This window comes from Sarcophilus harrisii, chromosome 2, assembly GCF_902635505.1.
Source record: "Sarcophilus harrisii chromosome 2, mSarHar1.11, whole genome shotgun sequence".
Classification (NCBI taxonomy): Eukaryota; Metazoa; Chordata; class Mammalia; order Dasyuromorphia; family Dasyuridae; genus Sarcophilus; species Sarcophilus harrisii.
In genome coordinates this window covers 47,333,681-47,353,746 of record NC_045427.1, presented here as the reverse complement: position 1 = coordinate 47,353,746, position 20,066 = coordinate 47,333,681, and the positions used below count along the sequence as shown (strand labels likewise).

Sequence of the window (20,066 nt, the reverse complement as noted above, 5' to 3'; positions counted from 1 at the left end):
TGAGATAATTATATGATTTCTGTTGCTTTTGTTATTGATATGATCAATTATATTGATAGTTTCCCTAATATTGAACCAACTTCTATATTTCTGCTATAAATCCCACTTGGTCATAGGGTATGATCCTTGTGGTATATTGATATAATCTCTTTGTAAAGTAATCTATTTTAAGTTTTTGCATCAATATTCGTTAGGGAAATTGGTCTATAATTTTCTTTCTTGGTTTTGGCTTTTCCTGGTATGGTTTTTTTTTTAGCACCATAGGATTCCTTCTTTGTCCGTTTCCCCAAGTAATTTATATAGCATTAGGATTAATTGTTTCTTAAATGTTTGGTAGAATTCACTTGTGAATCCCTGTGGTCCTGGAGATTTTTCTCTTAGGAAGTTCATTGATGGCTTGTTCAATTTCTTTTTCTAAAATTGAGTTGAGAATACTTTTTCTTCTTCTATTAGTTTGAGTAATTTATATTTTTATAGATATTCATCCATTTTATTTAGATTGTCAAATTTATTGGTACATAATTGGGTAAAATAGCTCCTGCTAATTGTATTAATTTACTCTTCATCTATGGTGAATTCATCCCTTTCATTTTTGATACTAGTAGTCTGGCTTTCTTCTTTTCTTTTTTAATCAAACTAGTCAATGGTTTGTCTAGTTTATTGGTCCTTCCCTCCCACCCCCCATACAACCAGTTTCTAGTTTCATTTATTCGTTCAATGGTTTTCTTCCTTTCGATTTTATTAATCTTCCCTTTGATTTTCAGGTTTCCCAATTTGTTGCTTAATTGGGGATTTTAAAATTTGTTCTTTATCTACCTTTTTTTAGTTGCATGCCCAATCCTTCTCCCTAAATCCCTAAAGCCCCAACTCTTGAAGAATAAAATGGAGGACTGCAACCTGTTAATTAAGGAAATGGCTTCTTCTTGCTTTGCACTCTCTTCCCCCAGACAGGAGCAAAGCCTCAATATGGAACAAAGTAAAGTGGGAGGCATAAATAAGGGACCCAAGGCAATTTGAGAGCTGTAAGCTGGTCCAAGCTTGGATCGATTAACTCCAAAATGGAAAAGGAAAACGAGCCCACCAAGAATCCAGGTTCTTGCAGTTCTCCTCCGGGCACAGATGTTCCTCGCCAGGTTCCCAGACTTCCAAGAGTGACCCGCTAGCTCCAGGTATCCCAGTTCAGATCCCTTCCTCCCCTAGCTTCTCTGGCCACTTCTGGCCATCAGGAGGCTGGGCAGCTGCCGGCTTCCTTGTGTCTCGTTAACAAGGACATGCGGGAGAAGGTTTTGGTGCAGCTCTTACATTGGTACTTCTTGATGTCCGAGTGGGTCTGCAGATGGGCCCGCAGGTTGGAGCGGTCGGCAAAGGCCCGGCTGCAGTGAGAACAAGCGTATGGCTTCTCACCTGGGGAGAGGAAAAAGTGAAACCCAAATGACTGCTCTGTCTGTTATTTTCTAGCTTCTCTTCCCAGAGTAGTCCAGAACAAGCTCAAACTCTGATACAATGAGACCACTGAAAACAGGTTCATTTAAATCTGCTCTATGTTACAGAAGAAAGTTTAAATGAGTAGCTGGACAGAATAATGCTTTAAAAAATATTCAGAGTGCTTCATGCCTATTATGAATGGGAATTCATTGTCATAATCACATTCCCTGGCCTATAAAGGATGATAAGTAAAAGGAATTATCACTGGCCACTTTGTCCCATTGGAAGGAAAATTGAGATAGAGTAGTTGATGGAAATTTCCCAAAAGTCACAAAGCTATTTGGTGATAGATTCAGCACGTATCATCCATGTTCTAACTACGAGATCATATTACTAGTTCCTTGGAAAAATTTATAATGGGAGGAAACATCTTCCAGAATAAAAGCTTACATTTCTATAGCACCTACTATATGCCAGGTACTTTACAAATATGATATCAGTTGATCCTTACAACAACTTTAGGAGGTAGGTGCTTTTATTATTTCCATTTTACAGTTGAGAAAACTGAGGCAAGCAGAAGTTAAGTGACTTGTCACACGACTATTAAGTATGAGGCTGGATCTGAACTCAGATCTTCCTGCCTATGCATTGTGCCCCCTGCCTACCTTTATGTTCAGAAGTACAAAAAGCTACAAATGCAAATTCTGGGCCCTGATTAAACAATCAAAGAAAATTAAGAAGGTCGAATCTTCTTCTATTAGTCTAAGTAATTTATATTTTTATAGCTATTCCTCCATTTTATTTAGATTGTCAAATTTATTGGTACATAATTGAGCAAAATAGCTCCTAGATAGATTCAAGAAGTATTAGCAATTCCAGAATGTCACTGGACAGGTCTCGGGATCAGAGAGACAACGCGCAGTCTTTTGGCCAGTCCCTTACCCCACTGAGCTGAATCTGGCACATGGGGTCCAACCCACATCAGCATTCTTCCTGTGGCTGGGCACCCCATGATAAATGGCCACCAAGGACAGCCTCCTATAGAGCCACCTTGCATTCCAATCACTCTGGCCCAAGAGCACTCAACCCCTGACATCCTGGAGCCCGCCTGCTTAGGGAGTCAAGGGCCCTTCTGAAGAGGGAAAGTAGGCAATGAGGAGAGCCTGTCAGCTAATTGCAGAAAGGGAGAAGAAGCAATTCCCCTGTGGCCAGAAGAGCACTCTTGCAAAAGTCTGCTTTCCAATCTCTGCTTCTGGGGTAGCTCATATGACATTCTAAACAAGCTTTGAGGCAGTGCACAACTGAAAGTTTTCGCCATGTATTATCTTTCTGCTGATCTGAATATCATTATGAATACAGGCAATCCACTGACCATAAAGGATGGGTGTTAGGGTTGTCTGAGCAGTAGAACTCTTTTCTCATTTCTGCCTGCCTCAGTTTCTCTGTTTTGGAATTCTGTCCTTCCTCTTCATCTATCCATCTCCCTCTCATCCTCTCCTGTCTTTGTCTCTCTCTCTTTCCCTTTCTCCCTCTCCTTTCTCCCTCTCCCCCTCTCTTGTCTGTCTTTTTGTCTCTCTCCTTCTCTTTCCCCTTGTCCCTCTCTTCCTCTTCTTTCTGTCTCTCTTTGTCTCTCCCCCTCTCTCTCCTTCTCTTCCTCTTATTTCTGTCTCTCTTTGTCTCTCCCCCTCTTTCCCTTTCTCCCTCTCTTCTCTGTCTCTTTTTGTCTCTGTTTTTCTCTCTCTATCTCTCTCTCAAAACCTTATATTTTAAACTATTTGATCACCTCTTCATATGTGAGTCACCCTTACCTTAGCTTCTCCCAGTTTCCCAGTGAAATCTCCCGCCATATTTCAGCCACTCCAGAGAAAGTGCACATTCCTGACCTCTGTACAATTCTTCTAATTTTCCCACCTCTGACCCACAAACTCTGAATTATAGTAGGGTAGGAATAAACAGATTCACTTTGCAAAGATTCAAATTCAAAAACAAAATTCAGTCTGCAAGACAATTGGAGTTTTTTGTTTCTGTGTGGGGAAAAGGAAATGGTGTGTGAGAGAGAGAAGGGGCCGTGCTTGATTGCTCCCCCTTACACGACTGCAGCTCTCTCTCCTCGAGGTCCTCCCTCTGCCCCCTCTCACCTGTGTGAGTCCTGATATGGCCCTGGAGGAGCCAGGGCCTGGAGAAGGCCTTGCCGCAGATCTTGCAGATGCAGGGCAGTGTGTGGGTGCGGATGTGCATCTTGAGGGCCCCCAGGCTCGCATACTCCTTGTCACAATACTTGCAGCTGAAGAAGCGGCAGGCCTGCAGATCACAGCGCAGCTGCCGATGTTTGGAGAGCCCGGAGAGCGTGTGGTAGGTCTTATGGCAGCCAAAGCACTCGAAGCAGCCCACGGCGCCCGGGGGAAGGCTCCCACCGCTGTCCCCAAGCAGTTTGTCCGGAGCCTTGTCTGGCTCTGGCCTGGGATCCAGAGGCCAACGCTTAGGCCCGTCCAGCAACGGGGAGAGGCTGAAGGGGCTCAGGCTGTCCTGGAGGGGCGCACTGGGGACGGGACCCTCCAGGGAGTCCACCACGCTGATCTCCAGAGGCCCTGGACTGGGGGCTTCCCGGCCCTCTCCACTCAAGGGCAGAGGCAGTGAGATACAAGCAATGACAGACTTGCGGTCCCACAGGCTGGGAGCATCACTGGGCGCCGAAGGGCAGAGGGGGAAGACCAGCCCCTCACAGGTGTAGCAAGACCCACTTATCTCTGCAAGGGGAAGGAGAGAGAACAGAAAGACATTGAGCAGTTCCCATCCCGATACTTCTATTCCACACCACAAATCAAGCGAGGTTCACCATGTATTATCTTTCTGCGGATCTGAATATCATTATGAATACGGGCAACCCACTGACCATGAAGGATGAGTGCTAGGGTTATCTGAGCAGTAAAACTTTCTCTTTCTTCATTTCTGTCTGCCTCAGTTTCTCTGTTTTGGAACTCTGTCCTTCCTCTTCATCTATCCTTAGATTACCAGCAGTCTGACAGCCAAGGAGGTAAACAAGGAGCCCACCTTAGGGAGGTCTCCTTAGAATGAGGGAAACATATTCTCCTCACTGTCTGACCCTGGCAGGCAGAGCCTCTGCCCCAACACCCACACCCAGAATCTAAAGCACCAGCACTTCTTCTCGCTTCCAAGGAGCCCTAGCAGCCAGAGAATAAATACCTGGGGCAGCTAGGTGGACAGAACACCAGCCCTGAAGTCAGGAGGACCTGAGTTCAAATCTGACCTGTGAAACCTTTCAGTTGTGCACTGCCTCAGAGCTTGTTTAGAATTTCATATGAGCTACCCCAGAAGCAGAGATTGGAAAGCAGACTTTTGCAAGTGCGCTCTTCTGGCCACGGGGGAATTGCTTCATCTATCCATCTCCCTCTCCCTCTCCCTCTCCCTTTCCTCCTCTTCTCTCTATCACTCTTTGTCTCTCTCTTTCCCTTTCTCCCTCTCTTCCTCTCCTCTCTATCTTTCTCTCTCTTTCCCTTTCTACCTCTCCTTTCTGTCTCTGTCTCTCTCCCTCTCTTCTCTGTCTCTTTTTGACTCTCTCCCTTTTTCCCCTTGTAGTAACTAAAACATATTCATAATAGTGAGAATTTTGTTGTTTATTTGTGTCAATCGTGTCCAACTCTCCATCACCTCGTTTGGGGTCTTTTTGACAAGGATCCTGAAGGGCTTTGCCTTTCCTTTCTCCAGCTTATTTTACAGATAAGGAAACTGAGACAAATAGAATTAAGTGATTAGCCCAGGGTCCCATGGCTAGGAAGAATCTAAGATTGGATTTGAACTCCAGAGATGAGTCTTCCTGATTTCCAGTCCCATATATCTATTCACTGTGATACTTAAGACAAAGCCTAAAAATCCACAATGAGTCCATTAAAGAAAACTAGCATTTCCAAGTCAAGCACCATGACTCAAGTCTTACAATCTTCCAAGCAGATAGAGAGGCCAGAAGCTTAAACATCCCCAGTGTAAACAGATTAGTCTTATAATAGGCTGTGGTTCAATTCTGGAGTTTTTTCCAAACCAAAATTTCACAATGAATTCCCTTACTTTTGGTTCTTAAAGAATTTCAATACATGTCCTATAACATCCTATAAGATATGTATACATATGTAATCTAGAACCAGTATTTTATCCACGGAGAAAAACAAAAAAGGTGCTGAGAGGACCTCTCTTTTTTTCTGATGCTTTCTTGTACTCCATTCCCTTCCAACAGAGTAACTGATTTTCAGTTAGAAATTTTTAGTCGCTTAGGAAAGAACCCTGGCTTTTCAGGAAAAAGGCGATGATTCAAAGTCAACCAGCATTTATTAAACATCAACTGTGTGCCAGGCATTTACTGTGGTAAATGGATTATGGAAGACAGATCGCGAAAGTGTAAAACTCTAAATGAGATATTAAACCTTCACCAATTAATCCCTACATAGCAGAAAACCTTAAAGATCTGCTTATTTGGGGGGAAAGAGCAAGGGAACTTCCCATTTGGAATTCTGAATTTTAACCCAAATTTAATCTTACTGCTTCATTGTATTTATTTTCCCCCATTTTACTAAAAGGATACTTCGGAGAGGACCTGGACTCTTGGCTCCTAAGCACTGGGGGGTGGGGAGGCAGTTGAGAGTGAATCAGCCCTGAGATAACAGGCTGCGCACTCTGAACAAACAGCTTTGCAATGATAGTGATCTCCCGTCCTCCACCCCCCTCCTCCCAAGGGTCACTTTTTAGGAGACCTAGTCACACCTGTTGGCCAGCTCTAGTTCTCACCCATAGAATCCAACAGACACAATGCAGCTGGAAATTAGTCATGAAACCGGCAAGGTTAAAATTCACCCATTCTTTTAGATCTTTTTCCTCTTCCCCCTTCTCCCTCTTTTCTTTTGTTCTCTCTCTTTCCTCTATTTTTTTCTTTTAGTTAAGCATATATTTCCTGGCATTTGAAAATATCAGTGAATTAAAGGTATCTGCTTTTTGCCTTTCCACATAGAGTATTGTCTTCTTGTTGTTGAGTTGTTTCAATCATGTCCAGTTCTGCATGACCCCCTTGGGGTTTTCTTGGCAAAGATACTGGAGTAGTTTGCCATTTCCTTTTCCAGCACATTTTGCAGATGTGAAAACTGAGGTAATCGGGGTTAAGTGACATGCCCAGAGTCACAAAATTAATAAGTATCTGAGGCCGGATTCGAATTCACCAAGATGAGCCTTCCTGACTTCAGGCCTGGCCCTCTGTGCACTATTCAACATCCCCCTCCAAAAAACAAACCAAAAACTCTTAACATAGTCTTAAACCATTCAAGTTGAAAACGACACTAAGATTTTGGGAACTCACTGTATTGTTCTTTCCCCAATCCAGCCCTGGCATATAATCAAAAAATGTAGACCTCTGGAAGAATTCATAAAAGCAAAAGAACTAGGAAACACATAAGTGCGGTCTAATGACTGTATTGCTTGTGTCCCAGGTACACAATAAATACTGGTGAGCAATCCTGATGGAATGGCTTACTGTGCTTACCTCCTGCAGTATTTCCTGACTCTCCATTCATTTACGTCTTTGATCATCTCCTATATTTACAACCTTAGTTCTTCCAAAAGAATAAATCCTGCTTCTATCTTACTCTTTCTCCTTCCTTGGGGAGGAGAAGAGCTTTCTAGAGATCTCAGGCCCTAAAGAATTCTATTCCATTATGGCACTGGAATGATCCACTTCAGTTCTGGGAACCATTATCAATTAGGGCCCTCTCTACAGAGAGAAGCAGCAGTGGGACTTAGTGCAATCACTGCTTCTGACTGGCAGCATTAAGTGCTCACTGTTGTAGGCAACTCTAAAACTATATAAACTACAGAAAAGTGTTGAGGAACATTCATAGGAATTTTCTCATCTAGATGTTTGTTACATATATATATACGCACACACATATATACATATATATGTATATATATATTTCCTAAATTTCCACATATATATATATATATATATATATATATATATATATATATATAGTGTTGTTTGTTTTTGCTGAGACAATTAAAATTAAGTGACTTGCCCAGGAAACGTTGTTAAGAGTTTGAAACCAGATTTGACTCCTGACTTCAGGGCTGGTGCTCTATCCACTGCACCACCTTGCTACCCCATTTGTTCCCTATATTAATGAAATCATAGCAGTTCCTAAATTTCCCTCTCTTTACACTAAAGTTATTTTCCTTGCATCTTTCGACAACCTTATTATTTGTGGAACACCTCCTCAAAAGCAAACCCCTGGCTGTCCCAGACCTTCTAAAGACACAGGAGTTTCCCCAGAAGAAAGTCTATCCTGGAAAAATGATACAGGCAAGACCCATGACCATTCCCCTTTCAACCCAACCCCACTCTAGCCAGGGACAGGTGGTTGGAGCTCCTCAAGGCCTCCAGGAGTATTTTAAGAGAGTAGTAATATACGGGCAATTAGAACCAAGCCTCCCCAATAACCTCCGCTTCTCTTCACTAACCACTGTCTCACATTCCCTTTCCACAGACTAAGAAATTTTAACCTAGTTTTACTTATTGAAGTGATATCAAGTTGAGGGTGGAGAGATGCTTCTTAGGGATGACTCTGGGCATAGACATTAATGGGAGTCATTTGGTATTTGAGATCATCATCCATTTGGTGGTTACTTGGAGCGGGGGTGGGGTAGGGAGTGGACATGGACATGTGTTAATGAATAATTCACTTTGATGGTGTGGATACCATTGCCAAACAATGGACTTCAGGGGCTTAGAAGGGAGTGTTTGATCAGGTGACTTGTCTCTAGCACAGGAAAAAATAACTCTTCACAAAGACTATTCTAAACCCCCCATGGTTTCTCCCCCTTCTACTTTGGGGGATACAGAGTAATACCATCCCTCAAATTGTTTGTCCATCCCCAGATAGTGGCGGCTGCTCTATCAAGTCAGAGAACTTGTTCTTATGCCGCTAAACAAGCTCATCTCTGAAGAAAAAAGTCATTAGGAAAGTTTACTTCCCTGTTTCCCAGTCACCTGATGGCTCAGTGTAAGAGGTAGTTCAAAAGGCTGTAGGCGAAGGAGTATGAATTGGAGTTGAATCAAGGCTTACCACTTTCTACTCGGGTGATCTTGACCCTGTCATTTCTCTTCTCTCCTTTCCCCTCTCTACAAGTTTCTAACCGATGAACTCTAGGTCTGAGAATCTTTTCATTCAATAAATTAGAACTCAGCCCCTTAGGAAGTCCAAGGACTTTTTTCCTTCAGAGATGAGCTTGTTTAGCGGCATAGGAAGTGAGAAGGTAAGGGAATGGGAATTAAAGGGTTAGGAATACAAGGATTCAGGGCTGATAAGAGATGGGTGAGAGCTCAGTTCAACACTTTCCCAAAGAGTTTAAATTCAGCTTCTGATTGCTCTCTGGAATTGGATACTTAGACGCTCTCTTTCTTCTAAGGATCTGTTCCTAAGAGAAAGAAATGGAGAGAAACAGAATCTAAGGGTCTGCTCCTCTCAGACACCGGCTGGAGTGGAATTTGAAATCATTGGAGAGGTGGGAAAAAGGGAAATCTGACCTTTCAGCCTTATTCTGTTGAGACAGAGGCTGAGAGAGAGACAGAGACAGAAAAAGAGAGACAAAGAGACCGAGAAGGGAGGGAGGAAAAAGAAAAAGAGACAGAGAGATTGAAACAGAGATAGAAAAAGATACATAAAGAGAGACAGACAGAAAAAGAGAGACAGAGAGAAAGAAAGAGACAGAGACGGAAAAAGAGAGACAGAGAGAATGAAACAAATAGAGAAAGAGAGACACATAAAGAGAGACAGAGACAGAGAGAAAGAAAGACAGGGGAGGGAGGGAAAAGAAAAGAGAGAGAGTGAAACAAATAGAGATCGAAAGCTACACAAAGAGAGATACCGAGAAAAAGAAAGAGACAGACGGACACGGAGAGACAGACAGACAGACAGACAGACGGACGCGGAGAGATTGAGAGCGAGAGCGCTCTCCCCCGCCTGCTGGGAAAGGCTCGGCAGCCTCGGAGCTCCGGGGAGTAAGCCCAGCTCGGAGTCTGAAATTCCCGGGACTCCAGAGGTCATCCGAGGCCCGGGGAGGGGGGTCGCCACCACCAAGGGCTGGCTTTTCCTTCGCTGGTCCCGACCGAGAGCTAGGGGCTTTATGGGGTCTTCCTTCGCCCTTAGGAGAAAGTTCCTGAAGAACGCTCGGGTTCCGGCGGTCCCCAAGCCCCAAGAGCTTTCCTAGGGATTTGGCAGAGGATTCGAGCGGTTTAACCCCCCCAGCTGGGGGTGGGCGGGGGCCGGACAGCTGCGAACCGGCCTGGAGGCCGAGGCTGGGCCGAGCAGGTGGGTCCGCGCGTGTTCCCGCAGCCTCGGGTCCCCGGCGCCCCCTTCTCCCTCGTCCGCTCCGGAGTCGAGGTGGGCGAGGAAGCTCCCAGCCTGCGCAGCCCACCCCCTCCGCGGCCGCCGCCCCCGCATCCTCCAGCCCGGACTCCCGCCGGGCTTGCACCTGCTAGAACCAGGAGCCCCGCGCTCGAGGCCGCCAACGCTGCCTCGCTGCTCTCGCTCCCCTGGCCACTAGCCCGCTGTTCCGAATTAGTTTTCCTTCCCAAAAGGAGACGGGGGGCGCGCCCCCCCCATCCCCCCGCCCGGGAGGCCGGGGCCTCGGAGACACCCCCCCCCCCGCCCTCCCCGCTCCGGCGCCGCCGGCTGCCCCCGGGCCGTCCCTTACCTTTCCGAGACTCCAGCTGCCCATAGTTGGGGATTCGGTTGCTCCAGTGCTTTTTCACTAAGAAGGACCTGGGCATCTTTCCTGGGGATGAGGAGGGGGCTGGGGAACGGGGCGCCGAGTCCCGCGGATGTCCCGGGGAGGTCCCGGATGCGGGCGAAGCGGCCGCTGCCCCTGCGGAGCCTCCAGTCCTGCCCGGAGCCCGGCACGGTCACGCAGCCCCCAAGGCTCGCCTGCCTCCCTGCCCTCTCCGGCTGGACCGGGGCTCCGCGTCAGGTGCAATAAGGGTCAGCGCTCATTAACATAGCTCGCCCGGCGGGCCAACCAGGGCCCGGGACAAGTGCAGGGGGCGGGGCCGGGGCCGCCTCCCCGAGGCTACTTTGCCAGGGGACAGGTGTCTGACGGACGCTGGGTCCCAGCCCTGAAAGCCCAGGCTCTCGGGAGGATCCCGTCCCCGCCTGAGGTGCCCGGCTGGCGAGCGCTCCCTTGGCTCAGGCCGACGGGAATCCATCCTCGGACCGCTACCTGGGCTGTGAACCCAGCAATCCCCACCGTCCCTGCCCGAAGGTGAGGGAAAACTCCCAGACTCGCCAAACCCTTCATTTCTGTCTTTGAGGAAGCCTCCTCTCCGGCGCGGGGTATAATAATGCTGGCGAATAGTGGGGAGCCCTGGGAAACCGGGGGAACGCGGCTCCGCGCTGATAAGCGCTCTCTCCACCTTCTCTACGGAAACTCCGGGGATGGATCACCGAGGGACCCTCCCCACGCTTAATCAAGCATCTGCTCAGTGAGATAACTGAAGATTTCTCCGGGGAGCCTTCGCGGAAAGAAGACTGCCCTGGGAGCGTCCTACCTGTTCTGCCACTAACTAGCCGTGTCTCTGGGCAAGTTACTTCCCAGTTCCAGCCCTGTTTCCTCCATTGTAAAAAGAGATTGGATTACGAGCTCTCTGAGATTGTCCTGACATTCCCCAGTTTTGTTATTCTAGTTAGAAGAACCAGAAATCCACCTAATCCCCCACCCCAAGCACATGACAGATGTATAGATCGTATGATTTGGATCCAGAAAAAAAAGCTTTGGAGACCCTCTAGTTTCCGGTTCTTGACCCTTGTGGTGTCCCCGGCCCCTTTGGAAGTCTGATAAATCCTAAAATCCCCTTCTCAGAATACTTTTAAAAACTTACCAAAGAAAGCATTTAAATGGAAATGAAGTTACTTTTTTTTTTCCCGTATCTGAATCTGTCCCTTGGACAGGTTAAGAACCCCCAATCCAGACCAAGTCCCTGATTTTGCCCACAAGGCAATTGGGCTTTGGAAAAGTAATGGGATGTCCTCAAGGTCACACACACAGCCAAGCCAGAATTCAAACTAGTTCCTTCATCTACACACCCACATGGGGGATGTTGGAGATTGTTATTCTGGTGTGAATCAGATTAGATAGTTCTCAGGCTCTCCCAATGCGGGGCTTTTGTAATTCTGGGAGTCTGCGTACCTGCACACACACACACGGCTCTGGGAGTCTGGGTACCTGCACACACACACACACACACACACACACACACACAGAGGGCTCACCTTTCTGTACCGCTTCCAAAGCTACCCTCTTGCGCAGCAGTAGTATTAGTATTATTACCCACATTTTATAGATGAGGTAACAGAGAGAGACTGCATCACAAGACTCAAAACCTTACCTGCCTGTTGGGACCTGCCGGAGATTGCACTCAAGCAAAGCCTTCAAGAGCCCAGGGTCACCTTCCTGCCGAGATTACAGGGTCATGGATTTAGAGCTAGAAAGGGGCATAGACATCTGCGGGTATGGCCTCCCTCCCTTACAATGAAGAAACTAAGAGAGAGAGAGAGGTTAAATGACTTGTCCAAGGTCACATAATTAGTGTTAGAATTAAGATACACACAGAGGTGTATATACAAGTGTGCACATATATGTGTGTGTATATATGTGTGTATACATACATATGTTTTTATATTTATATCTATTTTTATCTGTCTTCTGTCTGTCTGTCTTTCTCTCTGTCTTTCTGTCTATCTGCTGTTTATTTGTCTTTATTTGTCTATGTCTTCCTCTATGTCTGTCTTTCTGTCTGTCTCTCTGTCTTCCTGTCTATCTGCTGTTTATTTGTCTTTATTTGTCTATGTCTTCCTCTATGTCTATCTGTCTTTCTGTTTGTCTGTCTGTCTGTCTGCCTGCCTGCCTATCAATTTGTCTGTCTGTCTATTTATCTTTCTGTTTATCTATCTGTCTTTCTATTTGTCTGTTTCTCTATCTCTTTGTCTTTATCTATCTGTTTATCTTTCTATGTCTGTTTCTCTGTCTATGTCTTTGTCTACCTGTCTGTCTGTCTGTCTGTCTATCTACCTACCTATTTATCTGTCTGTCTACCTGCCTCTGTCTATTCTATCCATCTACCTATTTGTCTTTCTGTCTGTCTAACTATATGTTGTCAAAAAAATCACAGAGTGAGATAATGGAGAAGCTGAGAGCTAAAGCTAAGGTCTCCTAAATTCCAAGTGTTCTTTTCATGTTGCTTCCCATATGGCTGGTTGGAAAAGGGTACCTCTCCTTCAGCTGTATCACAGGCTGACTGCAGGGGGGATGTGATTGTCAGGATGTGTGTAGGTACTCTCTCTTTCTACTTCCTTTGCTATTTATGACTCCCCTATATAGAATCATCCCAAAAGAAAAACACTAACTTTCTTACATTTCTACAAGTATTTTTCACCTAAGAGTCATTTTTTTTCCTGCCTACCCATTCATGGTGTGAATGGGGCTCGGGCTCTCAGTGGTTTTTCTCTTTAACTTCACTCTGGGCACACTTCATTCAAAAAAGTGTTCTCAGGCTTCTTACTAATATTCCTTCCTCTGATTTTACAATCCTTCTCACCCAGAGGGAAGTAGCAAGAGTTCAAAATAGATATACTCATTTTACATAAAGAGAGGAAATCTAGCCACATATCAATTGAGTGATATGCTCAAGTCAGCAACTGAATCAGAACCAGTTCCCTACATTCTGATGCTAATTTGATGTTATTTCCATTAAACAAACCAGTTTTGCCCTCATTTGCTACATTTGATATACACAAACATTCAATTTTTCTTGAAAATTTATGAAATAAAGAAATTTAATTGATCTTCAATTCTTCAACAAGTCATGATTTTGTTGTGGATTCTTTTTCTACCAATAAGGATCCTAACTCCTCCACACTTTAGTAGACAATCTTTATTAATTGCTGTGACTGAAATAAAATCTGTAGCTGGCAGCTATCCCTCTGAGGATGAGCATTGCCTTACTTTACTAGCCTAGTTCTTGGACTAGACATACAAAATGTCACAAGCTTTGTAGTCAAAACTTTCTTTCTTTTAAAAAAAAAATAGTATTTTATTTTTTCAAATACATGCAAAGAATCATTTTTGTAAAATTTTGTATTCTAAATTTTTCTCCCTCCCTCACCATCTCTGTCCCCAAGACAACAAGCATATAGGTTAAGTATGTGCAATTCTTCTAAATATATTTCCATATTCATCATGCTGTACATGAAAAGTCAGATCAAAAGGGAAAAAACCATGAAAAAGAAAAAGAAAACAAGCAAAGAAATAACAGCAAAAAGGTGAAAATACTATTCTTTGATCCACATTCAGTCCCCATAATTCTCTCTTTGGATGTGGATGGCACTTTCCATCCCAGGTCTATTGGAATTTGGCCTGAATCACCTCATTGTTGAAAACAACCAAATCCATCACAGTTGATCACCACATAATCTTGTACTGTGTACTTTGGATTCTATCATTTCACTTAGCATCAGTCCGTGTAAGTCTTCGTAGGCTTTTCTGAAATCAGCCTGCTGATCATTTCTTACAGAACAATAATATTCCATAACATTCATATGCCATAATTTATTTAGCCATTCTCCAATTGATGGGCATCCACTCAAGTTTTCAGTTCTTTGCCACTACAAAAAGGGCTGCTACAAACATTTTTGCACATATGGTCCTTTCCTCTCTTTTTTGATCTCTTTGGGATACAAACCCAGGAGTAACACTGCTGGATCAAAGGGTATACATAATTTTATAGCCCTTTGGACATAGTTCTAGTCAAAGTCTTTCTAACTAGATACTCCTATACTTCTATCCTACAGACATAGGTTTTAAAACCTTAGCATGACCTGGCCCAAAGTTATTGTTGTTCAATCATTTCAGTCATGTCCAACTCTTCATGATCCCATTTGGGGTTTTCCTTCTCCAGCTCATTTTACTGATCAAAAAACAGAGGCAAACAGGGTTGAGTGACTTGACCAGGATCACAAAGCTAGTAAGCCACATTTGAACTTAGAGCTTCTCTGACCAACACTGTTTCAACTCCTGTGCCATCTAATTGCACATAGTAGTCACTTAATAAATGTTTTTTTTAATTGATTACTTTTATCAGAGTCACTTTTATATCAAAATAAGAAAGAGGACAAAAATTATCTTAATTTATATATCTTTAGTGCTCCCAGGTTTATAGAGCACTTTCCCCCCAACAACTCCTTGGGAAATGGATAAAGGTCAAGACATTTATTTTGATAATCATCATCTTTTTTCACAAGATTAAACAATGTGCAATAGTCACTATAACAAGGAGACCAGCAACTGTCTCATCTAGAAAAATAATTAATCTCCTTACAAGTAGAAGCAAATTACAATGAAAGGTAGCACCATTTTATGGTAAAAGCTCATTCATAAAACATTACAGAGAAAGACTGTGGAAGATTATGAGCTCTATTGCTTCATAAAATAGAAGGGAAAAAAAACAGTACATGGGAAAATAAGCTCATGGAAAGCTCATCATGAGGCATAACTAAATCAAATTATTCCCATACCATTTGTCAATGAAACTGGAAAGAAGATGATTCAAATTAATATCCCTCCCAGATTAAGCTCATCACCTGGCTACTAACTTAAGCCTTAATTAATGCTATATCCTTCAGCTTTCCCTCCCCTTGGATTGGAGGGCTGGAGGGTGGAAACTGGAGTCACCAATCATTCCACTCTGTATTTGCTACTCTATCTGGTTTTAACCCCAAGGAATAAGATAATCCTGGTTCCTTACTCTCCTTTCCTCCTTCTATATATTGTTTCAGCATATTACATTGTCAGTGTTTGATGGCAGGAATTATTTCTTTTTATTAATTGTATCACCAGTAATGCTTAGTAGGTACTTAATAAAAGTTTATTGGATTGGACTGGATATAAAACATAATGGATTTGCCAGTATTTCTATCTCCATATATTCTTATCATTGATGAAATTAACTACCACATTTGGAAATTACCATCTCAGTACAAATCTATTGGATGGGGAAGTAGATATATCATTAAAAAAGGTAAAGTCAGGAAGAATGACTGGACCAGATGGAGGTGCAAGAAGTGACATCAGTCAATCAATCAACAGATTTTGAGGAGTTCATTCTCAAAATAGGGAAAATATTAAAAGGGTAGAAAAAATAGATGAGATTATTATTATTAAAAAACAAACAAGAGGGCTTCAGAAACTATGAATACTTAACTCTGGCTTTCTTATATCTTCATGTAATAAGAGTTAGAATGGAGAATTTTCCATGGACCTGAGCATATCTGTTTTTACAGAATGAAAACGAACACATGTCAAAGGTTTGCTCCAATGGCACCCTCAAATTTAGTCCTTCCAAGAAAAGCTACTATGAATAATTTATGTATTTTTAGGATATATTTATCAGTTTATGAGTTCTTTTACCTCTTTTGTATTTTCTGTGAGTTGAAATAAAGGTTGTCCTACCTGATAGGTATCTATTATCTTGTATTCTTGTATAAGACCTAGTGATCTCAGTTGTATTTGATGATTCTTTTTGAATCCTCTTGAGAGACAAGGTTAAATCTAGTTTGGCCTTGGGTCACAGACTACACATTAAATTCAACAAATAATTAGATTTTTATGTACAAGATTTTTTGAATACAAAGATGATTAATTTGTGATCTCTCAAGGACCTTCAGGATTGCTTTTAAAACTGTTTTACTGAACATCTCAAACTGGATGTCCTGTAGACATCTCAAATTCAGGATATCCAAAACTGAACTTCCCCCTAAATCCTCCCTTCTTCCAAACTTTCTAATTACATCTTGCTAGTCACTCAGGTTCACAATCTAGATTCTTAACTCCTCTCTCTCTCACCCCTCATATTCAATCTATTGCCAAGGTTTATTGATCTCACCTTTGTAACTTCCATCACATATACTCCTTTCTCCCCCTCTGACAGTACCCCCCCATCCTTGTACTGGTCTCTGTCAGCTCACACCTGGACTATTCCAGTACTTGCTTCAAGTCCCTCTCCATTCATTTTATCCTCCATTCAGCTGTCAAAGTGATCTTCCTAACAGGACTATGTCAGCCCCTCTTCTCAATAAACACCAGTGGCTCCCCCAAATCTCCAAGATCAGATATAAAATCTTCTTTTTGTCTTTCAAGGTCTTTTATAACTATCCCCCATATCTCTTTTCCGTATTCTTATAACTTACACTCTCCAATCCCCACATATTCTGTGAGACTTCCTGGTTGTTTCTCAAACAAAACATTTCCTCTCTTGGCTTAGGTATTTTCTCTGGCTCTTCCCTATGCTTACAACACTCTTCTTTATTTCTACCTCCTGAATTCCCCAGTTTCTTTCAGTTCTCAGATAAAATCCTACCTTCTACAAGAATTCCTTCCCAAATCCTCTTAAATCGAATTAATACCTTTTCTCTTTTGATTATTTCCAATTTACCCTGTGTCTATCTTGTTGGTACATAGACAAACATAGTTGTTTACTTGTCATGTCCTTGAAAAAAGGGACTATCTTTTGCCTTTTTTAAATGCTTAACCCCCCAAAAAATTTTTGAAAAAATAAAAAAACTCAAAAATAATTTATGAAAAAATGAGAAAAAATTCATTGATAGCTCTATCATACAGGAATAAGAATAAAGAAAGTCTTTTCTTCTAAAAAAAAAAATGCTTAACATAGTGCCTGACACATAGTAGGCATTTTAAAATGACTGACTGACTCATGGTGCTTATAGTCCACTCGGATATATAAAACAAACCTTCATTCTGTCAAAAATGACTAAATATCTATAGTCTGCAAGTTTCTGAGTTAGGAACTGTGGAGGAATAGGAAGAAGAATAAAACACAATCCCTTCCCTTGTGGGGATTACAATTTAGCAGATCCAAGTTAACAAAGGAACGCCTGTTACTAGGTAGGACCTGCCATCTTCCCAAGCTGTCACCCTTATCTCTGCACTCAAACGTGCTTCCCATAATAATCTGTTTCCAAATTTTGTTGTTTTATCCTTTACCTCTCCTGCCTGCATGCCCTTCTCTCCATTCACAGCCATCATGCTTGTATAGATCCTCATTTTCTCTCCTAAGCTATTACAATAGCTTTGAATCGGCATCTCTGTTTCATCTCTCCCTCGCGAAAACATCCCCTTTCCACTGCAAAAATGATCCAGCTACAGTGCAGATCTGATCATGTCAGCTCCTCCCCTCCTCAATAAACTCCGGTGGCTCCCTATTGCCTCTAAGATCCCATATAAAAATCTTCTATTGGACATTTAAAGACCTTTACAATATGGTCCCTTTCTACCTTTCTAGTATTCTCACATTTTCATCCCCGTCCACATGTTTTATAGTCAAACTACACTCACTTCTCCTCAAACAGGGCTTTCCTCGGCAGGCTCCTTGCATTTGCACTGGCTTCCCCCATGCCTGAAATGCTTTCCCTTTTCCTTTGAACTCCTAGCTTCCTGGAAGCTTCAGCTCAAGTCCCTTCTGCAGGTGCCCTCCCCTTCCTTCTGAGTTTACCTTCTATTTACACTATGTGTATCTTGGATGTACATAGTTATTTGTATGCTGTTTTCCCCATCAGAATGTGAGCTCTTTACGGGTTTTGTCTTTCCTTTTGTCAGGGTTTAGCGCTGTGCCAGATTGTGAAAAATAAAGGGAAAATGCTTCAGATGCAAAATAAACTCTTCCTTAGAAAGAGTCCGAAGCTTAAGTCGCTCAATTTTATATGAACAGTGTCTGCTTAATAAGTGCTTACTGATTGATTGATAAAGAAGTCACTGAGACAAAGAACTTGCTTCTAGGATCTCTTTATTCCTATTTTGTCCATATTCACTAATCCACAAAAGAGCTCAAAAGGACTCTGTTCTGGAGGGGAAGGAAGAGAGGGGGGGAAGGGAAAGAGGGTTCATCACCATAAGCCAAGAGTCCCCTGGCTCAGAACTAGGAAGAATGGTTGAACAAGAGAGACTGGGAGTTTCTTGTTGTATTATTTGATTAGTTGACTTTTTGTGGGAGAACTACTGAATCTGCTGGCTGATCGTTGGGGGAGGCTCACGGGTAGGGGCCATTTTTACCTCTAAAAGTCCCCCTTTTGCAGTGTGAGTTCAGGGAGGGAGATTGTATGAATTCTTCTCCTGTGACCCTTCGTGGTTAATGAAAATGGGAGAAGGGGGAATGGTAAGGACACCAGCCCAGAGATGCCTGTTCTCACCCAGTGTAGGACGCCTTGCGGCACAGAGGAGGTGAGTCAGTCCCCACACTCTGAAACAGGGATGAAGGTGGGGAGAAACCACTAGCCAAGACAGGCCCTTGGACAACAGGATAAACCTCTCCGGCTGGCCTCCTGTTTTGTGGCTCCTTTTGACCTGGAGACACCTTGTTCTGCGGGTACTGCTCCAGGGCAGGAATTCTAAAAACCCACACACTCACAGAATCCCCAGCCTGAAGCTGGGATGCATGAATCAGACCCGGAACGTCTCCGTCATCCCCCGAGCAGATGATGAAGTGAAGTCTAGTCACAGCCTGGACAGCAAACATGGCTCCTTGGAAGCCTTTTGGACTAGAGGTCAGCACGGAAGGAAGGAGAAAATGGGGAAGAAGCCCGTGAGGAAGTCATGTCCAGAAAGTCAATCAACAAGCATTGAGATGGAGATTTTAAAATGGGTGAAATCATTCCTACTACTCTCCAAAGCAGTTGGTACTGAGGGTTGTGCTTCTTGGAAGTCCAGGGCCCTTCCTGTCTATGGGAAAGACAGATGTCTATTCCCACTAGCCACTGGGGCCTTTCACCTGCTGGTCTCCTGGAATGCCCATTGGAACTGGATATTCCAGTTCTTTGTTATTTCAGTGATTTCCACACCCTCCAGAAATAGCTGGGGATTAGCAAGGATGGAGAGAAGAAATACATCTAAAGTGTCTAAACTCCCTTGAATATTCATTTATTCATTCAACAAGCAAGTATCTACTTCTGCACTGCTCACAGCTGAGGGAGATACAAAATTAAGATAAGACCTATTTCTCTGCCCTCTTGGAGCTTACAAAGTCTAGTAGCTTCCGGTGTACATCCTTTGTGGACTTCCCTCTCTTTATGGCCATCTCAATCTGCCTCAGTTTCCTCATCTGTCAAATGAGCTGGAGAAGGAAAAGGCAAATCAGTCCAGTATCTTTGCCAAGAAAACCTAAAATGGGGTCCCAAAGAGTCAGGACCATTGAAAAATCACTGAACAATAACATAAGGGCTAAAATCAGGCAGGAGAAGCCAGGGAAATCTTCAGGGTACTTTAGGGTAGGGCTGCACTCGATGGCAAAATGACTCTGTGGATTTGTGAGACTCAATGTGAGTCATTCCCTAGCATTTCAGATGAATGTCTCAATGCTTCCAATGTCTTAATACCCAGGAGGGCATGATAAGCCTCCGAGACAGCATTTTATGTTTGCAGAGCGCTTGCAGAATGGAACTGAGAGCTGGAAGGCAGCTTGGAGAAAACTGAAGCCATCCTGCTCCTTTTATCGAGAAGAAACCCAAATCTGGAAAGCCACCTAA

General features: G+C 43.4%; 1 protein-coding gene across 2 annotated transcripts; it reads right to left on the bottom strand.

Moving 5' to 3' along the window:
* Positions 1-497: 497 nt before the first annotated feature.
* SNAI3 (snail family transcriptional repressor 3) lies at positions 498-10,424 on the bottom strand. 2 transcript variants are annotated; one of them, XR_004231628.1, is made up of 4 exons: positions 10,177-10,424; positions 3,564-4,172; positions 3,234-3,449; positions 1,319-1,404 (listed from the first exon to the last, which is right to left on the bottom strand). XR_004231628.1 is itself a non-coding variant. In XM_031950149.1 (3 exons), exons 1-3 carry the CDS (start codon positions 10,250-10,252, stop codon positions 1,223-1,225), a joined length of 867 nt encoding a protein of 288 aa, XP_031806009.1. In that variant the 5' UTR covers positions 10,253-10,424; the 3' UTR covers positions 498-1,222. The 2 variants fall into 2 exon arrangements, 1 of the variants encoding a protein (XP_031806009.1); XM_031950149.1 differs by lacking the exon at positions 3,234-3,449 and having other exon boundaries at positions 498-1,404.
* Between the last annotated feature and the right edge of the window lie 9,642 nt (positions 10,425-20,066).